Source organism: Helianthus annuus, chromosome 3, assembly GCF_002127325.2.
Source record: "Helianthus annuus cultivar XRQ/B chromosome 3, HanXRQr2.0-SUNRISE, whole genome shotgun sequence".
Classification (NCBI taxonomy): Eukaryota; Viridiplantae; Streptophyta; class Magnoliopsida; order Asterales; family Asteraceae; genus Helianthus; species Helianthus annuus.
The window spans coordinates 104,615,790-104,636,071 of record NC_035435.2 but is presented as its reverse complement, the minus strand read 5'-3'; the positions used below and the strand labels follow the sequence as shown (position 1 = coordinate 104,636,071).

General features: G+C 33.5%; 2 protein-coding genes across 2 annotated transcripts; one reads left to right on the top strand and one right to left on the bottom strand.

The window, feature by feature from the left end:
• Positions 1 to 1,436: 1,436 nt before the first annotated feature.
• On the bottom strand, positions 1,437 to 2,778 carry LOC110929456 (mitogen-activated protein kinase kinase kinase 18). Its single transcript, XM_022172614.2, has one exon. The coding sequence runs from the start codon at positions 2,592 to 2,594 to the stop codon at positions 1,569 to 1,571; it is 1,026 nt and encodes a 341-aa protein (XP_022028306.1). The 5' UTR covers positions 2,595 to 2,778; the 3' UTR covers positions 1,437 to 1,568.
• A 15,896-nt stretch (positions 2,779 to 18,674) lies between these two features.
• LOC110931887 (neural Wiskott-Aldrich syndrome protein-like) lies at positions 18,675 to 19,064 on the top strand. The gene has a single exon (XM_022175259.1). It carries the CDS (start codon positions 18,675 to 18,677, stop codon positions 19,062 to 19,064), a length of 390 nt encoding a protein of 129 aa, XP_022030951.1.
• Positions 19,065 to 20,282: the final 1,218 nt, after the last annotated feature.

Below are 20,282 nucleotides of genomic sequence, written 5' to 3'. Positions count from 1 at the left end.
CTTTAAAACCCTTGTAAACCCGGAAACAAACATGTACACCGGATCCATATGAAGCCCGGACTCACAAGGAACTTGGCGATCATACTTAATTAACTCGGAACAATAAAGTTTAGGGTTGCAGTAGTTTATTAAAGTTTATAAATCAATCTTAACATACCCTTAACTATACAACTTTTACACAAGAGCACGTAACATCTATAATTTGCAATTAAAACATATAATTCACGTATTTGTCACGCAATGTATAAGTTTCATATAAATCGTCCGTTTATACTAATTATCCGAGTTAGTCACCAACGTTCGAGAATTAACTTGTGTGTGTTCTGGTAATTCCCCAAATTACCAATGTTGACTCATTTAACTAACCCTAGTTAAATGCAGTGCTATGAATGTATGTCTAAACTGACTGTGGTTAGGTTAAAGTAGTAACCTGAAATTGCGGGTTGTCACAAGGAGGGGGCAGAGTGCAAAAGAAATTTTTGAGAGGGGGAGGGGGGGGGATCCTGCTCTTTTTCTAATTTTTTTCCAGCTAAAACGTACGATTCTCTCCCGCTCTAAATGCTGAGGAGTATTGGAATATAGTATTTAGCGTTTTAGTTTCGTTCCCACGGGCCCGATTTATCTGTATATATTGTAAGCTATTAAATAGACTGCAGTTTTCCAAGATATAAAACAAACAAAGACTAGGTTGACTATGGATAGTGTATTAACTATGAAAAAAAAGGTTATCTACTGCAATCAAGATTTAAAACAACATGAAGTTTTGGAGCATTTACATACATAATATATAATCATCGTTACTTTGAAGCTAATATAAAGCACAACAAATCCACTTCAAGTTGAAATATTATTAAGCTTAGTTTATTTGAACTTTATTAAAACTAAGCTTAGTAATAAAATAAAAAATAACTCTCTCTCTCTCTCTATATATATATATACACTTAAATTTTACGATCCAGTCCGGTTTTATACGGTTGGTTTTCGGTATAAATCATAAACCAAACCGTTCATTACAGTTTACACGTTTTGAAACCGACTGGCCGAAAGTTAAAGAAAAAACCAACCGCGAAACAAAACCGATGATTGTTTTGGACGGTTTCACGATTTGAAACCAAACCGTAAACCCCGCTAGTTATTTCACACATAATAAGTGGATGTAGTTGACGAGGGCAGATTTAACTATAACGAAAAAGAAAGTTTTGGTATTTTTTTGGTAATATTTGAACTATTTTATGCAAACTACAGGGTTAATATAGACTCAACCCATTTAGCTAAACGTATTCACAAGCTCGACTTGAACCTGTAAAAACTAAAACCTAAGCTCAAATCCGTAAATTTCATATCAAGTTAGTATCGTTAAAATTCACCCCTGATTTTGGTGGTGTATTTAAAACCCTTGTAAATGAAAAACTAAAAAGTGAAAACATCAAACGACAAGTCACAACTTCCCCAAATTATATTCACTAAATTGGATCAAATAACATTACCCTCTGTCTACTTCTACAACACTTTTCATCCAATGATTCTATGAACAAATCACCACCATTCATGGCGGAATCAACCGCAATTCAATCATCTGCCACCGCCCCACCACTCCCATTGCTTCTAATTGTCATCCAATTGATCTCCTCCTCCATTTTCCACCTCCAATTTCCCATATCTGAGTTGCCCTCCAACTGTTCGATCCTTTGCCTCAAAGAAAACGATGAACACATTGGCTGGATCGAATCAGTACCCACTGATTGTGATTCTCCAATTGAGTTCCAAACATATTGATCAAGTATTCCCGTTGGCGATTCTGTCCACAAATCTTGATCAATGTTGCAGTTCAATTGTTCGATAAACGGGTGTTTTAGAAGCTGCGTAGCGCCCCACCTCGCTTTCGGGTCCTGGATCAAACACTTGCTGATGAAATCCTTAGCTTCGTTTGATAAAACACCCGGGATATCCGGTGATTCTCCCGAATACGCAATCTTGTAAAGAACGGATACCGGGTCGGTTACGTTTAACCACGGTGAACAGCCCGTTGCCATCTCGATAACCGTGCACCCGAGTGCCCAAACGTCAGCAGGAAACCCTTGTTCTTCGCCTCGTGCTACTTCGGGTGCCATGAACATTGGCGTCCCACGAATAGGCGCGTCCTCATTCGCCCACTTCGCGCAACCAAAATCCGCGATTTTGACACCACTTTCATCAACTAATAAATTTGCCCCCTTGATATCACAATGCACTATACTATTTGAATGAATGTACACTAAACCTTGTAAAACTTGCCTAGTGTAGCTTGATATTTGCACCTCGTTTAATCGCGAACAATCTTGATTGTTTATCGCGTCGACAACTGTACCACCCGGCATGTATTGCATCATTAAGTTGTACATGAACTTTTTATTTTCTTTAGTAATGTCACACCCTTTATAGGCCACTATAAAAGGACTATTTAAAATGGACAAAAACTGTTGCTCCCTTTGCAAAGTCTCCGACTGTGATACGACGGCGGATTTGACAGCGAAAACGTCTCCGGTGGTGGATGTGGCGGCGGACACGGTGGCAGAGGAACCACGGCCGAGAACATGGCCTCTGGTCCACCTCATGTTTGGTTTTTTTGGATGTGTTTTGAGAGGGTTGTTCACTTGTTATGTGGGTTAAATAAGGTGTTGAAAAGGTTAGTTATTTGGTTGGGTGGGAAGTTCTTAGGTGGCAAAATCTTGGCAGCTTTTTAGGCAGACCAAAAGGGTGTTTGCCACGTGTCACCATTGAGGTTAATTGTATGTATGTAAAGGTCAAATACAGTCCATACTTGATATAACTTAAGGTAGATATGGAGATATTTTATGTTGATTTTTATTTGTATCTTGTCGTTTTATAAATCATAAATAAAGAGATACATCTTGTTTCTATTTTTGTATAAGAAACAATACTCTCCATCCAACTGCTATAACATTTTAAGTACAACTAAGATATTATCTTTTTCTTTTTAGTCTTTGCAATATAAAGCACTAGATTTTTTTGTTCTTTGAAAAACACAATGGTAAATACATAAAAAAATGTAAGTTTAACTCATGTTTGTGTGTTTACTGGTGTAAATACATAAAAATAGCTTCATCATGCCCTTGTTTTATTTCCTTTCTTGTGTGTTTATCGGTGTAATCATATGAGAATACACGATATTCGCTATTATCATCTGTAAATATAGAGTATCACTTGAACGTCAAATACATATATAACAAATTAAATTTGTTATTATCATCAGTAAATATACAGTATCACTCGAATATCAGATACATATATAAGAAGTTAAATTTGTTAACTGTACTCACTAAATTGATCCGTCGAGTTAAACTGATAATTGCAAGATTAATAATTGGCGAAACAATAATATTAATAATAATACATAACTATTTGTGTGCTTTTCTAAAATCAAACCGTAGAACAAACTGGATAAGGAAGTCACTAAAGGTGAAAAAGTTAGTAGGTTTGATTTGAAGTTATGATTTGGAGTGTTCTACGTTTCTCCATAGAATCATTCACCACATTTTGGCTTCATTTTCTTGTAGCTTGCAAGTGAAGTATAAGTTTAATAACCTTTGAAGTATCAAATCATTTCGTTACTAATTCCTCTTTCATGGGTGGTTATTACTTCCAAATCAAGATTTTCTTTAATCATTTTAACCAAACACTCCCACCCCAAAAAATATATGGATAGGGAATTGTCGTTTTCGTATCTGGTTTGCTTACGATGTTTCGGTCATATTGGTATTGTCACTCGCTTTCATTTATGGATTGGAATTAGACGAGAGAAAAAATATATCATAGTCGTGATTCTTGTCTATGCGGGTGGAAGAATAACGCAGGTAAGAGTATAAGACATAAAAATATACAACATGAATATTTATAAAGGAAATTCAACTTATGATTTTTGAATGATTATAAAAGAAATTCAATAACACCTTAAAAAGTATGAAAGGAAAAGTGACAATAACCAAGTATTTATGCGTGTCTCTTAAGATATTTTTCTTGATCATTAGCGGAATGCATTGTTTGGTGTGTGTTTTGTCACACTCAGTGCACGTGTTCACAACACCAAGTTCCTCCTATCTAAATCACAATTAGAGAAAAAAATAAATTCTAAGACATATCTTAAAGTAAAGACGATAAGAATGTTGTATATATAATTATGGTTATCAATATGTTTTGATTTCATTAACTTAATAACTTTATGTTTATTTTATTAACTACAAAAGTAGTAAACTTTATATGTGCCTTGCGTTACACTCTTTTAATGAAACTAGTGAGAATTTCTGCGCTATGCGACGGGAGTTCGGCTGATATCGATTTGGTTAATCACGATATCGACACTCGCTCTAATAATCTTCCAAATATATGAACACATGACCTACATCGATAAAATAGTCAATTTAAATAAACTCGTATCAAAACTTGCTATATAAGAAATCATATTTTATTATGAAAAGGGTTAAAAAAAAAGTAAGATTCAAGCTTTAAGCAGATAATAAATAAATAATTGTATAGAAAAAAATAGAGTAAATTACAAGTTTTGTCATTTATGTTTACACCAAATTGCAGGCGTTGTCCTTTAGCGCAAAAGTTGACAAGTTTTGTCCTTAATGTTCCAATATCTTGCACCTTATATCCTTTAGGCCAAACCCAGTTAGATTTTTTGGTTAAATCCAGTCATGTGCCTTGCAAAATCTATATGAGTTTGGCTTAAAGGATATAAAGTGCAAGATTTCGGAACATTAAGAATTGAACTTGTCAATTTTTGCTCTAAAGGACAGCGCCTACAATTTGGTGTAAACATAAAGGACAAAACTTGTAATTTACTAAAAAAAATAACATTGCCATTTATATTTTTGTTATATATTTAAGGAGTAAACTGCCATTTTAGTCCCTGTGGTTTGGCCAGTTTTGCCACTTTAGTCCAAATCTCAAACTTATTACATTTGGGTCCCTGTGGTTTGCATTTTGTTGCCATTTTAGTCCAAAATTCAAAAACCCCATTTTTTTGACTGTTACAACCTCCTATTTTGTCCTTTAGTGCAGCGGCATTTTGGTCATTTTTTAAATTTCATTTGTTTTAGTTTTTTTTAATATATATTGAGGATGATGATGTTGGGGATGATGATGATCATAATCAGTTCTCTCTCTCTCTCTAGCACCACAACCGACACCTCCTCCCTTTCTCTCTCTTCTCTCTCTCTATAGCACCACCACCACCGCCACCTCCACCCCCTTCCCACCACCACCACCACCGTGAACTCCACCACCGCCACCACTGAAACCCTAAAGCGCCACCACCGCTGTCACCATCAAAGCCGATACTGAAACCCTAAACCGCCGGAAGTTTAGCAGATCTGGAACCTTCTATGTTCGATCTACGATGGTGTAGCAAAAGTATTGTTGAAAACCAGGTAAATAATCTGCTTTTACAGTGTGGTCAGAGACGGTGGTGGTGGAGGGTTTACGGTGACGGTGGTGGAGGGGAGACGGTGGTGGAGGGGAGACGGTGGTGGAGGGTGTACGGTGGTGGAGGGGAGACGGATGATGATCTATGTTTTTGTGATGGATGATGATCTGTGATTTTGTTAGTTTTAAGGGATCGAGATGATGGATGATGATATGTTAGTTCCTTTTATTCACATCGAGATGATCTGTGATTTTGTTAGTTTTTGTGATGGATGATGATCTCTGATTTTGTTAGTTCCTTTTATTCACCACGAGGTTGTGATGATTTCACCTAATCCGAGTCAAAATGGGGTCAACATTTGAGATTTTCCGCAGCTCGGCGTGGCAGAATCGGAGGAGGGCAAGTGCACTTGCAACCTCTGTTTGCAGCCATGGCGGTTTTGATTTGTTGTTGGAGCCTCGTTTCTTTTTACAAATCGGTTTTTGATTTTCTTGAAGATGATGTTCTTGATTTTCTGGATTTTCTGGGTTTTGGTGATGATGTTTGATGATGTTCTTGAAGATACAGATCTGAGCCTCGTTTCTTTTTACAAATCGGTTTTTGATTTTCTTGAAGATGATGTTCTTGATTTTCAAGATTTTCTGGCTTTTGATGATGATGTTCTTGAAGATACAGATCTGAGCCTCGTTTCTTTTTACAAATCGGTTTTTGTTTTGATTTGTTGTTGTCTGTATTTTGATTTTTGTGATGGTTTCTGGTTTTGTTCTGGGTTCTTGATTTTCTTGAAGATGATGTTCTTGATTTTCTGGATTTTCTGGGATTTGATGATGAAGTTTGATGATGTTCTTGAAGATGAATTTATTAATTATTGAAATGTTATAATAAATTGACATGGACCAAAATGCCCCTGCACTAAAGGACAAAATAGGATGTTGTAACAGTAAAAAAATGGGGTTTTTGGATTCTGAACTAAAATGGCAACAAAATGCAAACCACAAGAACCTAGATGTAATAAGTTTGAGATTTGGACTAAAGTGGCAAAACTAACCAAACCACAGAGATCAAAATGGCAGTTTACTCTATATTTAAGATTGAGCCATTAGCAGGACCTATCTTCACATTTGTTTAATTGAATAAACAATAGGGTGTGCCTATTGGCACACTAAAGTGCCTATTGGCACACCAAACCCTAGCAAATTTAGGGTTTATCTACGCAGCGTATTGGTCAATACGCAGCGTATAGGGTTAACCCTCTACGCTGCGTATTGACCAATACTCAGCGTATATAAACCATGGATTTCAGTGCCTGACAACCAATCATTGCACAGAAAACAAGGGTTATATACGCTGCGTATTGGTCAATACGCAGCGTATATAAACCATTAGATTTTTTGGGTCATTTTGGTAGGTTTGAGGGATATTTTTTCACAAAGTTTAAATACGCTGCGTATTGACCTCTAAGGAGCGTATATAAAGGTCTGAAAATGTCTTTTATACCCTTGTTTTGAGGCTATACGAAGCCAAATACAAGGGTAGTTGTGTCATTTTCGTCTCATACGCTGCGTAGGGACCTCTAAGGAGCGTATATAAAGCTCCATTTTTGTATTTTTTTTATTGTGTATTCCTTTGTTTATTTATAAAAAAAAGAAAATTATTTATAAAAAAACAATATTATTGGTAAATAATACAAATATAAATTATAAAAATAAACAATAATATAAATATTATGAATTATAAAAATTAAAAAAGAAAACTATTTATAAAAAAAACAATATTATTGGTAAATAATACAAATATATTGTTTTGTTATCGTTTAAATTAAATTATCGTATTCCTTTGTTTATTTATAAAAAAAGAAAATTATTTATAAAAAAAGAATATTATTCGTAAATAATACAAATACATTATATTGTTATCGTTTAAATTAAATTATCTTATCGTATTGCATCGTATCGTATTGCATCATATCGTATCGTATAGTGTATAGTATATAAGTCTCGTATAGAGGCCTATACGGGTGTTATTGTTTAGTATCGTATCGTATCGTATCTGTAGGTCCCTCTCGGAGGATGACGAACCTTAACCTTGTTATACTAACCCACTAGCAAGTGCGGAATCCAAGCTAGTGAGCAAACCGGGATGAAACAAGCACAAACACAAACACACAAAGATTCACCGATTAACACCACTTGTATTAATGCGAATGAAAGGTTCCGGTTACAAGCACAATGTTCACAAATGTGTTTTGCAAACTCTCAAAGTGTGTGTATGTGTTTCGGACAGAATGCTCTCAAGAATCTCTCTATCTCTCGGTGTGCATCTATCTCCCAAGTTTCTCTTGTAACACAACACACTGCATGGGTATTTATATACCCAGCACAGATTGTCTTGTCCGAAGGATTCGATAGATGGTCGAAGGATCATCTATCGATTACTAGGCTTTCGAAGGATCAGCATCTACCTCGAAGGATGATGTATCGATCATCCATCGAAGGTTCATCTTTCAAGCACATCGAAGGATCAACATTATCCTTCGATGAGCTATCCTTCGACACAGACAATACAACCAGTTTACTAACTGTTGGCCAAGTCAAACCAGGAGGACGTTTGACTTGGTCAACTTACAGGACTGACAAGGACATCGTTTACATCGTGACCGAATACAGACAAAGTACAGACACAAGTGCACCAACAAACTCCCCCTTGGCTGTAGCTTTGTCTCGATCTTCGATGGTTGCAGATTTGTCTCGATCTTGATCATCTTTGATCTTCATGTCTTCAAGACTCTGATGTCCTTTCAAGTCTTCAATGTCGGAGGATCTTCAAAGTCTTCACGTCTTGAAAGCAGGGAGTGTATCAACAAACTACTCGTATCATGTAAGAAGTGTGTTGACAAACTCCCCCTTAACATAAGCTCCCCCTTGAGTTATGCTCGTGAAAAACTTGATCTTTATGAAGTTAGATCCTTGTGGTGTTGATGATGGCCAGCGGCAACTCGATCATCTTCTTTTGAGCGCCTTCACGTCGTGTCTTCATTCCGAAGCTTGTCATCGACCATGTTCTCCTTGCCTTTAGAATCTGCACATGCAAGAAATCTAAACGCGTAATGAGAACAACTGCTTGGAATATAGTTAACATAAACAAATGACACACGTATGACCATGTCACAATCAAACACCGTCCGACAGTTTGAAAGTTTAATAAATTTGTCAATTTTAGTTTATAACTTTCAAAACTTGCAAATTTCGACCGTTTATGAAGATTTAGTCAGTTCGGTTTTCAGTCAGGTTTCAGGTAACGAAGACTCGAGCTCCAACATCGTACGATCGAAAATAAAATAGAAATAAAATCTTTTTGGTATTTTTGAATTTTTCAAATGTAAAGACTGAAAGCAGTAAATAAATATATACAGACATTCTTTTTGCGAGTTTCGAGGGTAAGAGAATCATATCAGTGTACGGTCATGCCAAAACACTCTTGTTGTTCAATTAGTTAACATTAAGATAAGCATCCTATAACAATTATCGGTATTGTTGTCCACTTAAGCTCAACTTATCAGATGTAATCATGGCGAGGGGATACGTTAAGGTATGATTTATACTTACCGACCGGTGTTCATCCACATCACGACACATTCCCGTATCAAGGTATGCACGAGAGTTCATCTTACCGGTGAGTATACCGATTATCATCTGTTTGACCGTATATGATGTGAGATTCTCACTTATTTAGATTTGAAAACAAGCCCTATGTGATATAATCACTTATTGATGAGGAACTTGATTTTCATACCCTTGTGTTGAGGCTCTACGAAGCCAAATACAAGGATAGTTGTGTCATTTTGGTCTCATATGCTGCGTAGGGACCTCTAAGGAGCGTATATAAAGCTCCATTTTTGTATTTTTTATTGTGTATTCCTTTGTTTATTTATAAAAAAAAGAAAATTATTTATAAAAAACAATATTATTGGTAAATAATACAAATATAAATTATAAAAATAAAAAATAATATAAATATTATGAATTATAAAAATTAAAAAATAAAATTATTTATTAAAAAACAATATTATTGGTAAATAATACAAATATATTGTTTTGTTATCGTTTAAATTAAATTATCGTATTCCTTTGTTTATTTATAAAAAAAGAAAATTATTTATAAAAAAAGAATATTATTCTTAAATAATACAAATATATTATATTGTTATCGTTTAAATTAAATTATCTTATCGTATTGCATCGTATCGTATCGTATCGTATTGCATCATATCGTATCGTATAGTGTATAGTATATAAGTCTCGTATAGAGGCCTATACGGGTGTTATTGTATAGTATAGTATAGTATCGTATCGTATCGTATAGTGTAGTATAAGTCTCGTATAGGTTTCCTATAGGTCTTGTATATGCATATAGGATTAGACGGGACCTAAACCACACATATACGATACGATATCACACTTATAGGCTTATACGAGGTTAATACGTGACCTAAACCACAGCTATACGATATGATATCACACTTATAGGCTTATACGAGATCAATACGTGACCTATACGACGCTATACGATGCGATATCACACTTATAGGCTTATACGAGGTCAATACGTGACCTATACTACGTTATATGATATATGATACGATATCACACTTATAGGGTTATACGAGGTAAATACGTGACCTATACTACACCTATACGATACGATATCACACTTATAGGCTTATACGAGGTCAATACGTGACCTATACGACGCTATACGATACGATATCACACTTATAGGCTTATACGAAGTCAATACATGACATATACTACGTTATACGATACAATATCACACTTATAGGCTTATACGAGGTCAATACGGGACATATACTATGCTATACGATACGATATCACACTTATAGGCTTATACGAGGTCAATACGGGACATATACTATGCTATACGATACGATATCACACTTATAGTCTTATACGAGGTCAATACGTGACCTAAACCACACCTATACGATACGATATCACACTTTTAGGCTTATACGAGGTCAATACGGGAACTAAATCACACCTATAGGCCTATACGGGTGTTATATCGTATCGTATAGTATCGTATCGGGTGTTATTTTCCTTTTTTTTATAAATAAACAAAGGAATACACAAAAAAAAAACAAAAATAGAGCTTTATATACGCTCCTTAGAGATCACTACGCAGCATATAAGACAAAAATGACACAACTACCCTTGTATTTGGCTTCGTATAGCCTTAATACAAGGGCATAAATGACATTTTCAGACCTTTACATACGCTGAGTATTGGTCAATACGCAGCATATATAAACTATAAGGGTTAAAAAGATAATTTTACCTCAGGTTTGGGGTTAAAAATAATTTTACCACCCTTTAAATACGCTGCGTATTGACCTATACGCAGCGTATATAAAGGTCTGAAAATGTCTTTTATACCCTTGTGTTCAGGCTATACGAAGCCAAATACAAGGGTAGTTGTGTCATTTTGGTCTCATACGCTGCGTAGGGACCTCTAAGGAGCGTATATAAAGCTCCATTTTTGTATTTTTTTATTGTGTATTCCTTTGTTTATTTATAAAAAAAAGAAAATTATTTATAAAAAAACAATATTATTGGTAAATAATACAAATATAAATTATAAAAATAAAAATAATATAAATATTATGAATTATAAAAATTAAAAAAGAAAATTATTTATAAAAAAACAATATTATTGGTAAATAATACAAATATATTGTTTTCTTATCGTTTAAATTAAATTATCGTATTCCTTTGTTTATTTATAAAAAAAGAAAATTATTTATAAAAAACAATATTATTCGTAAATAATACAAATATGTTATATTGTTATCGTTTAAATTAAATTATCTTATCGTATTGCATCGTATGGTATCGTATTGCATCATATCGTATCGTATAGTGTATAGTATATAAGTCTCGTATAGAGGCCTATACGGGTGTTATTGTATAGTATAGTATCGTATCGTATCGTATCATATCGTATAGTGTAGTATAAGTCTCGTATAGGTTTCCTATAGGTCTTGTATATGCATATAGGATTAGACGCGACCTAAACCACACCTATACGATACGATATCACACTTATAGGCTTATACGAGGTTAATACGGGAATTAAATCACACCTATAGGCCTATACGGGTGTTATATCGTATCGTATAGTATCGTATCGGGTGTTATTTTCCTTTTTTTATAAATAAACAAAGGAATACACAAAAAAAAAAATACAAAAATAGAGCTTTATATACGCTCCTTAGAGATCACTACGCAGCATATAAGACAAAAATGACACAACTATCCTTGTATTTGGCTTCGTATAGCCTCAATACAAGGGCATAAATGACATTTTCAGACCTTTACATACGCTGAGTATTGGTCAATACGCAGCATATATAAACTTTGTGAAAAAATGATCACTCAAACCTACCAAAATGACCCAAAAAAGTCTAATGGTTTATATACGCTGCGTAGAGAGCTATACGCAGCGTATATAAACCTTGTTTTCTGTGCAATGATTGGTAATTAGGCACTGAGATCCATGGTTTATATACGTTGAGTATGGGTCAATACGCAGCGTATATTAACCCTATACGCTGCGTATTGACCAATACGCTGCGTAAATAAACCCTAAGTGTGCAGATAGGCAAACTGAGTGTGCAGATAGTTAGGGCCAAACAATAAAATTGATTAATTTTCTCATTGACGTGTATACTCTTGCGTCACCCAACCCCATCCACAATAGGCCTTGGCCTTCGTGTAAATAGAATGAAAATTGAGGACGTTATAGCTACTATAGCTGAGAACTTGTTTAATTATACATATAATAATGGAATAATGTTACGATATTATTATTATTATTATTATTATTATTATTATTATTATTATTATTATTATTATTATTATTATTATTATTATTATTATACATCTATACTATATAATAAAGTAAACCTATGGGAGACACATGTCATTCACTGGAGCTGTCTATTTTTTGTTTTCCCGCCTCTCTCTTATATCTAATTATCTCTTATTTTCACTTTTAAGTTAATAAAATATATTATCTTTTTAAGTCGTTAGAATAGTTTTGAGAAAATAGAGATTATTATTATTATTACTATTTCTTTTTATGGTTTTTTTTATAAACTTGTAATATAATATGTCATTATCTTTTTCTTCGGATAAACATAAAACATAACTAAATCGATATTTATGTTTTGGGTTAGCTTTCTTTTTCAAATTTAACTAGCTTAAACATATTTTAACTTTGACGTATTATATAGCTTAAAATTAATTTTACATTATTGTTAAACTAAAACTTCAATAGAATCTTAAATTCTAGCTAAACAAGTTTCGAAATTCATAATAATATTAATATGTTAGACTAAATATATTACTGATATATAAGTAATTATTATTATTATTATTATTATTATTATTATTATTATTATTATTATTATTATTATTATTTCTTTTTATGGTTTTTTTTATAAACTTGTAATATAATATGTCATTATCTTTTTCTTCGGATAAACATAAAACATAACTAAATCGATATTTATGTTTTGGGTTAGCTTTCTTTTTCAAATTTAACTAGCTTAAACATATTTTAACTTTGACGTATTATATAGCTTAAAATTAATTTTACATTATTGTTAAACTAAAACTTCAATAGAATCTTAAATCCTAGCTAAACAAGTTTCGAAATTCATAATAATATTAATATGTTAAACTAAATATATTACTGATATATAAGTAAAATTATTATCAATAATATCAATAATAGGTTTAGAATCAAATACAAAGACTCAAAAAATAAGAAGTCATACGAAGGGTATCAACTAGACTCTGATTGACCTCATTCAACTGACATTAGAACCGTCTTATCGAACTCTACTTTTAATTAACATGTACGAGTTGATGGGTTACATTTATATTAACTCATTTATGTCAATATGGTATGTAATTGTCTCTGTCTTTGTTTTGTATTTACAGAAAATATATATACTATATAGTTTAAATTATTCAACCCGTGTAACACACGGGGAACTAACCTAGTATCTATCTATACTATATAATAAAAGAAACCATTTTTGGGACACTTGTCATCATATTAGACCATGTCTTATGGATAATTATTATTTTATTTTAATCTTTTCTAGTTAATTATAGATAATCCTCCTACTAAATATTATTTAGTTTAATTATTACTTTTATGTTTATCTATTTACTTTAAATTCAAACTTATTTACCTAAATTGATATTAGAGTAAATTATGATTTTGGCCCATGTAGTTATATTATTTTTACCCTTTTAGCTAAAAAATGACTTTTTTAACATCTGAGCCCTCAATTTCTTTTTTTCTAACCATTTTGGACCACAACGTCATTTTTTCTAACCCTTTTTGCCCCTAAAAGTAAATAGATGGGGTTAGTGTTTGGGCCAAAAGGATTAGAAAAAAAAACGTTGGAGGCTCAGATGTTAAAAAAATTCATTTTTTGATTAAAAGGGTAAAAGTGATATAACCACAGGGGCCAGAATCGTAATTTACTCTTGATATTAACTATATATTTGAACGATTTGTTTAGGTTGGTATCAAATAGATTTTACGAAACTTAAAATACAATTAACTAATATTATTTATCATTTCTACATTTACAAGTTTTAAATAAATGGTTAAATTTATTGAGACTTCGTTACATTCACAAGTTTTAAATAAAGGGTTAAATTTATTGAGATTTCGTTAACAAATTTTACTACAATGTAATAATCTATTTATATCAATCTAAATATATATCTATACTATACTATATAATAATACATTAATGTGTGACACCTATCATTCATTGTAAGCATTTATTTTATGATTTTCTCGGTTCACTTCCAAAGTTATCTTATATTAATTAAATAAATAAATAAATAATGAGCTAATATTAAATTTCATCCTACTTTAAATTTTGAATACCATTCTTCTATTTTTCTAATAAGATATTATTCTAAAGATGTATTTTTGTATTATTTGGTATATAAAATTAAATTTATTCAACCCGTGTAATAAATAAGGTTTTTTAAAGATGTATTATTTTATTATTTTGTAAACAATATTACATTTATTCAACCCGTGTATTACACGTGGTTTTAAAGATATAACCTTTTTTATTTGGTATATAAAATTACAATTTATTCAACCCGTACAATATAGTTCTTATAAATATAATTTTTTATTATTTAATGTATAAAATTATATTTATTCAACCCGTACAATATATGAGGTTTTTAAAGATATATTGTTTTATTATTTAGTATATAAAATTTATTTATTCAACCCCGTGTAATACACGGTGTAATAACCTAATTATACATATTAAACTAAAGTCTTCATGAATAGTAATATAATATTTAAATATTATTGCAGTTTTTAAATCTTTAATATTTTCTTTTTATAATGTCATATATAATAGGTTTATTGTCATATTATGTATAAGAGCTTTATAATATTATGATTATATGTGCTAACTTGAGTGGATATGATAATATTTTATAGTGTTTATTTACATTTTATTATTATTATTATTATTATTATTACATATTAAACTAAAGTCTTCATGAATAGTAATATAATATTTAAATATTATTACAGTTTTTAAATCTTTAATATTTTCTTTTTATAATGTCATATATAATAGGTTTATTGTCATAATAAGATTATGTATAAGAGCTTTATAATATTATGATTATATGTGCTAACTTGAGTGGATATGATAATATCTTATAGTGCTTATTTACATTTTATTATTATAATTAATCTTCAATATATTTTGTTTCTTTTAGAATTTTTAAACGCACGATGTTTTATAAGTTAAGGTCGTTTACTATTTTTCATTACCCTAATAATATTGTGTAATGTTTTATAAAACTCCGAATATACTGTTGTGACATGTTTATTTTATCTATATTTCGATAAAAGCTTTGTTCAAAATTGAACGAGTCAATTATAATTGTTTTTTTTCTTTACTATGATAAACTGAATCAATATTGTTCGAACAACTTTGGTAGCGGTATAGAGTGTCTTTTTTATATATCATAAGTTATAGCGAGTGTCGGTGATAAACAAAACTGATACGTCCGACCATCGATACCCTGTCGATTTCAACCAAATATCGGTACCGGTATTTGTACTTTTGAGACTTTATCAATATTCTTATGGTTTTTTTCTATGTAAAACATGTGTCGATATCCTTTTAGACATATCAGGACTTTATTTTTTGGGATTTATCTTACGATCTCCATACAAATTGCCGATTATTGTAACGATACCTTATTGAATCGAACTCATACCAACCGACCTCCCGCCGCAAAGCGCGGGGGAGTAACTTTTTTATATTATAAGCTATAGCGAGTGTCGGTGATGAACAAAACTTATACTGTTCGAACATCGGTACCATGTTGCTTTCAACCGAACATCGGTACCGGTATTTGTAGTTTTGAGACCTTTATCAATATTCTTTTGGTTTTTGATTGATATAAAACATGTGTCGATATCCTTTATGCGTATTATGACTTTATTTTTTGGGTTTATCTTTCAATCGCCATATAAAGGGTTGATTACTATACCGATACCTTAGTAAATTGAACCGATACCAACCGACTTCTCCACTGCAACGCGCAAAGAAAGTCCACTTGTTATTATTATTTTCAGATATGGTACTATTACATCATTATATTATATATACTACATTTTCGTTTTTAAAATTTGATTACTTATTTATAAATTTTCAATTTCATCCATTATATTATAACCATTAACTATTATACATATTTTACCCATTTAATATATTTTCTCAAATAACTTGCTTTCGTGTAATTTGAAAAAAAAATGCTTTGCAATGATTTTTTTTTCTTTTTTTTTCTCTCAACATCATAACATCATGGTATAAATTTTATTGAAAACGAAGTTGTATTAAAAAACTGATATCATAAACTATACCAAGTAGCGATACTATAACAAACCGAACCGATACCGATTGAACAACATCAATACCAGTATCGATATTTGTTTTATGGTTTTTGATTAGTGCCTTAATTAGTCGAATCGATACCCACTGAACAACATCGGTACTGATGTTGGTATTATCGAAATAATATCGGTATTCGTTTTTATGGTTTTCGATCGAAGGAAAACATGTGTCGATATCCTCATGAGATCCACTGGTAACAAACTAAACCGATTTTGACAAAACATCGATACCGTTTATTGGTATTATCGAAACCGGTATCAATACTCGTTTTTATGGTTTTAATAGATCTAAAACATATATCTATATTTTTTTAAGCATATCGCAACTTTATGTTATGGATTTTTTCTTTTGGCTACGTGTGGTATCATTTGTGTAGTTAAACCTAATCCTCATATATATATATATATATATATATATATATATATATATATATATATATATATATATATATTTAACTTTGTAGTATACATTTTCCCTATGAGTTAAATGCTTGGTTGGTCCCTGTGGTTTGCAAAAATTTCATACTTGGTCCTAGTGGTTTACTAATTACACGCGTGATTCCAAAACTTGTCAAAAATGCACTCGGTTGGTCCCCAGCCTTAACCTCTATTAAATTTCTCAGTTAACTTAGTGTGAAATGACTATATTACCCTTGAACAATTAAAAACCTAAAACTAAGAATTAAAAAATTAAAAAACAGGACATATATGAAAGCTCTGCATTTCATCTTCATCACCATCATCATCTTCATCACCAATGTCAATAAACCAAATCAAGATCTAGAAATACCAAACTGATGAAATCAAGAAACAACCACCACAACTTTTCAAGATCTAGAAACCAATCCCAATATCACAATAATCACACACACACACACAAGAAAAAGCAGATCAAGACAACATACCTATAGATGAGCACTTGTTGACACCTTCAAGGGTAACCAAAGCAGTAAGAATAAACACAAACGACAACAAGAAAGCAAGAAACAAAATAGTATGAAACAAAGTCCTCTAAGAATATGACGAGCTGCAACCTTGATCTTCATAAAATCAATAAGCCCATTACTGCTCGATATCGTTACACTTCTCATGCTAGGTGAGAAGTGTAGCTGCATAATGAATCAACAATCCCCTAATTCCTCAACAACCATAAACAACAAACCCTAACCCTAATTCTAACCAATCTCCCCAATTTCATCATACCCAGATCACAAGATCCACCAAGATCCACAATTGTCCAACAAACCTCACCTGAATCACAGCCTCTCAGATCAACGATTGTACACCGATTCGATTCAGATCAAATCTGTTCAGATTTAACTGTTGTGATGGAGACACCGATTCGATTCAGGGAGCTTTTGTTTCGACTTCCGACCGTGACGGAGACACCGATTCGATTCAGGTAGCTTCCGCTTCGACTTCCGATTCATCAACAGCCGCTGTACTGAAGCAACGATGTGTTCGACATCAGCGGAGCCGTTTAAACTGTAAGCTTGGTAGTCGGTTTTTTATCCACCGTGTTGTCTGATTCCATTAAATCTCAAAATGAGGTGGTGGTGGTGGGTTGAAGGTGACGGTGGAGGTGGTGGTGGGCTGAAGGTGACGATGGAGGTGGGTTGGTGATGAAGATGATGATGGTGATGAAGATGAAATGCAGAGCTTTCATATATATCCTGTTTTTTAATTTTTTAATTCTTAGTTTTAGGTTTTTAATTGTTCAAGGGTAATATAGTCATTTCACACTTAGTTAACTGAGAAATTTAACAGAGGTTAGGGCTGGGGACCAACCGAGTGCATATTTGACAAGTTTTGGGACCACGTGTGTAATTAGTAAACCACTAGGACCAAGTATGAAATTTTTGCAAACCATAGGGACCAACCAAGCATTTAACTCTTTTCCCTACGCTACTGTGCCAATGAAACTACTAGATGTGTCACAAAAGCTACATTTAACTTTTTTTTAATGAATCATAATGTTCTCTTGTTAACTTGTCTTGTTATCACAGGAATTTAATGAAATTTAAGGGAATTGGAATCTAAATTTCATCTCTTAGGTAGTGTTTGGTATGCAGGAATGAGAGGTGGAATGTAATGGATCATTACGGGGGAATGAAGAAAGGGGTGTTTGGTTTGTCAATGGAATGAAATCATTCATTCCAAAAGACATTTCATTCCCTCAAAATCATTCCATCCACTCCCCATGTTTTTTTTCCATTCCATCTCATCTAGCACCATTCATCACCAACACCACAATCCACCACCTTCGCTACCACCTACCACCACCACCACCAACGCAATCGTCGCCTCCAACCGCAACTCGTCAACGCCTCCACCGCCACCCCGACAACCACCACCACCGCCGCCACCCACCCGCCACCATTGCCACCCGCCACCATTGCCACCCGCCACCGCCACCAATGCCAATCGCCGCCGCCACCCACCACCACCGTCGATGCCACCACCACACCAACCACCGCCGCCATCGCCACTCGCCGCTGCCTCTGCCTCTTCGCACCCCCCCAGTCACCACCACCCGCCATCGCCGCCGCCATCCACCACCGCCGCCGCCACCCACAATCACTACCATTGACCAGCACCACTCACCGCTGATTTTATTCCTTTGTTTTTCTTGACTACCAAACAATACACAATAATAATTCATTCCATTCCCACATGATAACCAAACTAGACATGGAATGGTAATGATCCATTGCATTCCCTTGTTCATTGCATTACCTCATCCATTCTATTCACTCGTTCATTCCATTACCTCGTACCAAACAGACACTTAAGATCTTTGGTTCAAAGAATTTGTTGGAATTGGAATCTTAATTCTAATATTCATGTGTTTGGCTAACAAAGCGAATTGGAATTAGGCGTGAATTCCTTCAAATTCCTTTAACTAAAGGAATTCAAAATCCTTCCTATATGTGAAAGAAATAATCTAAATTTATTGGAGCTTCGATCGTTTCCACCCGCACCATTTCAACCCGAACCAATTTGACGCGAACTGTTTGGACTCGAACTGTTTTGACGCGAACCGTTTTGACCCGTACATTTTCCACCCAAACCGTTTCGACCCGTACTGTTCAACTTGAACCATTTTGATGTGAACCCTTTAGAACCGAACTGCTTTGATGTGAATTGTTTCGACGCGAACCGTTTCGACGCGAACTGTTTCGACCTGAACGAATCGTTTCGACTCGAACGCTTTTAATGCAAACCGTTTGCACCAGAACCGTTTTGGCGCGAACTGTTTGGACTCGAACCGTTTTAATGCGAACCGTTTCGACTCAAACCCTTTTGACGCGAACCGTTGGAACCGAACTATTTTGACCCGTTCTGTTTCCAACCGTACTGTTTCGACTCGAACCATTTTGGCACAAACCGTTTGGAACCGAACTGCTTTGACGCGAAGCGTTTCGACGTGAACTGTTTCAACGCGAACCATTTCAACATGAATTGTTTTGACCCGTACCGTTTTGATGCGAACCGTTTGGAACCGAACTACTTTGACGCGAAACGTTTCGACCCGAACTATTCGACGTGAACCGTTTCGACCCGTACCGTTCCCACCCGAACCGGGGGTGATGGGTGCCGAGATGATGGAATCCAATTCATTTGACAACCAAACACATCAAAAATTCAAAAATGGAATTGAGATTTCATATCCAATTAGAATTTTAAAATTCCAAATCCAATTTCTTTAAATTCTAATTCCTATACAAATTTAATTCCAAAATATCTTGTTGAGTAAATCAAAAGGTCATTTGTATATTTGTCCCCCTGTGATGTGTGTTTTAAATAA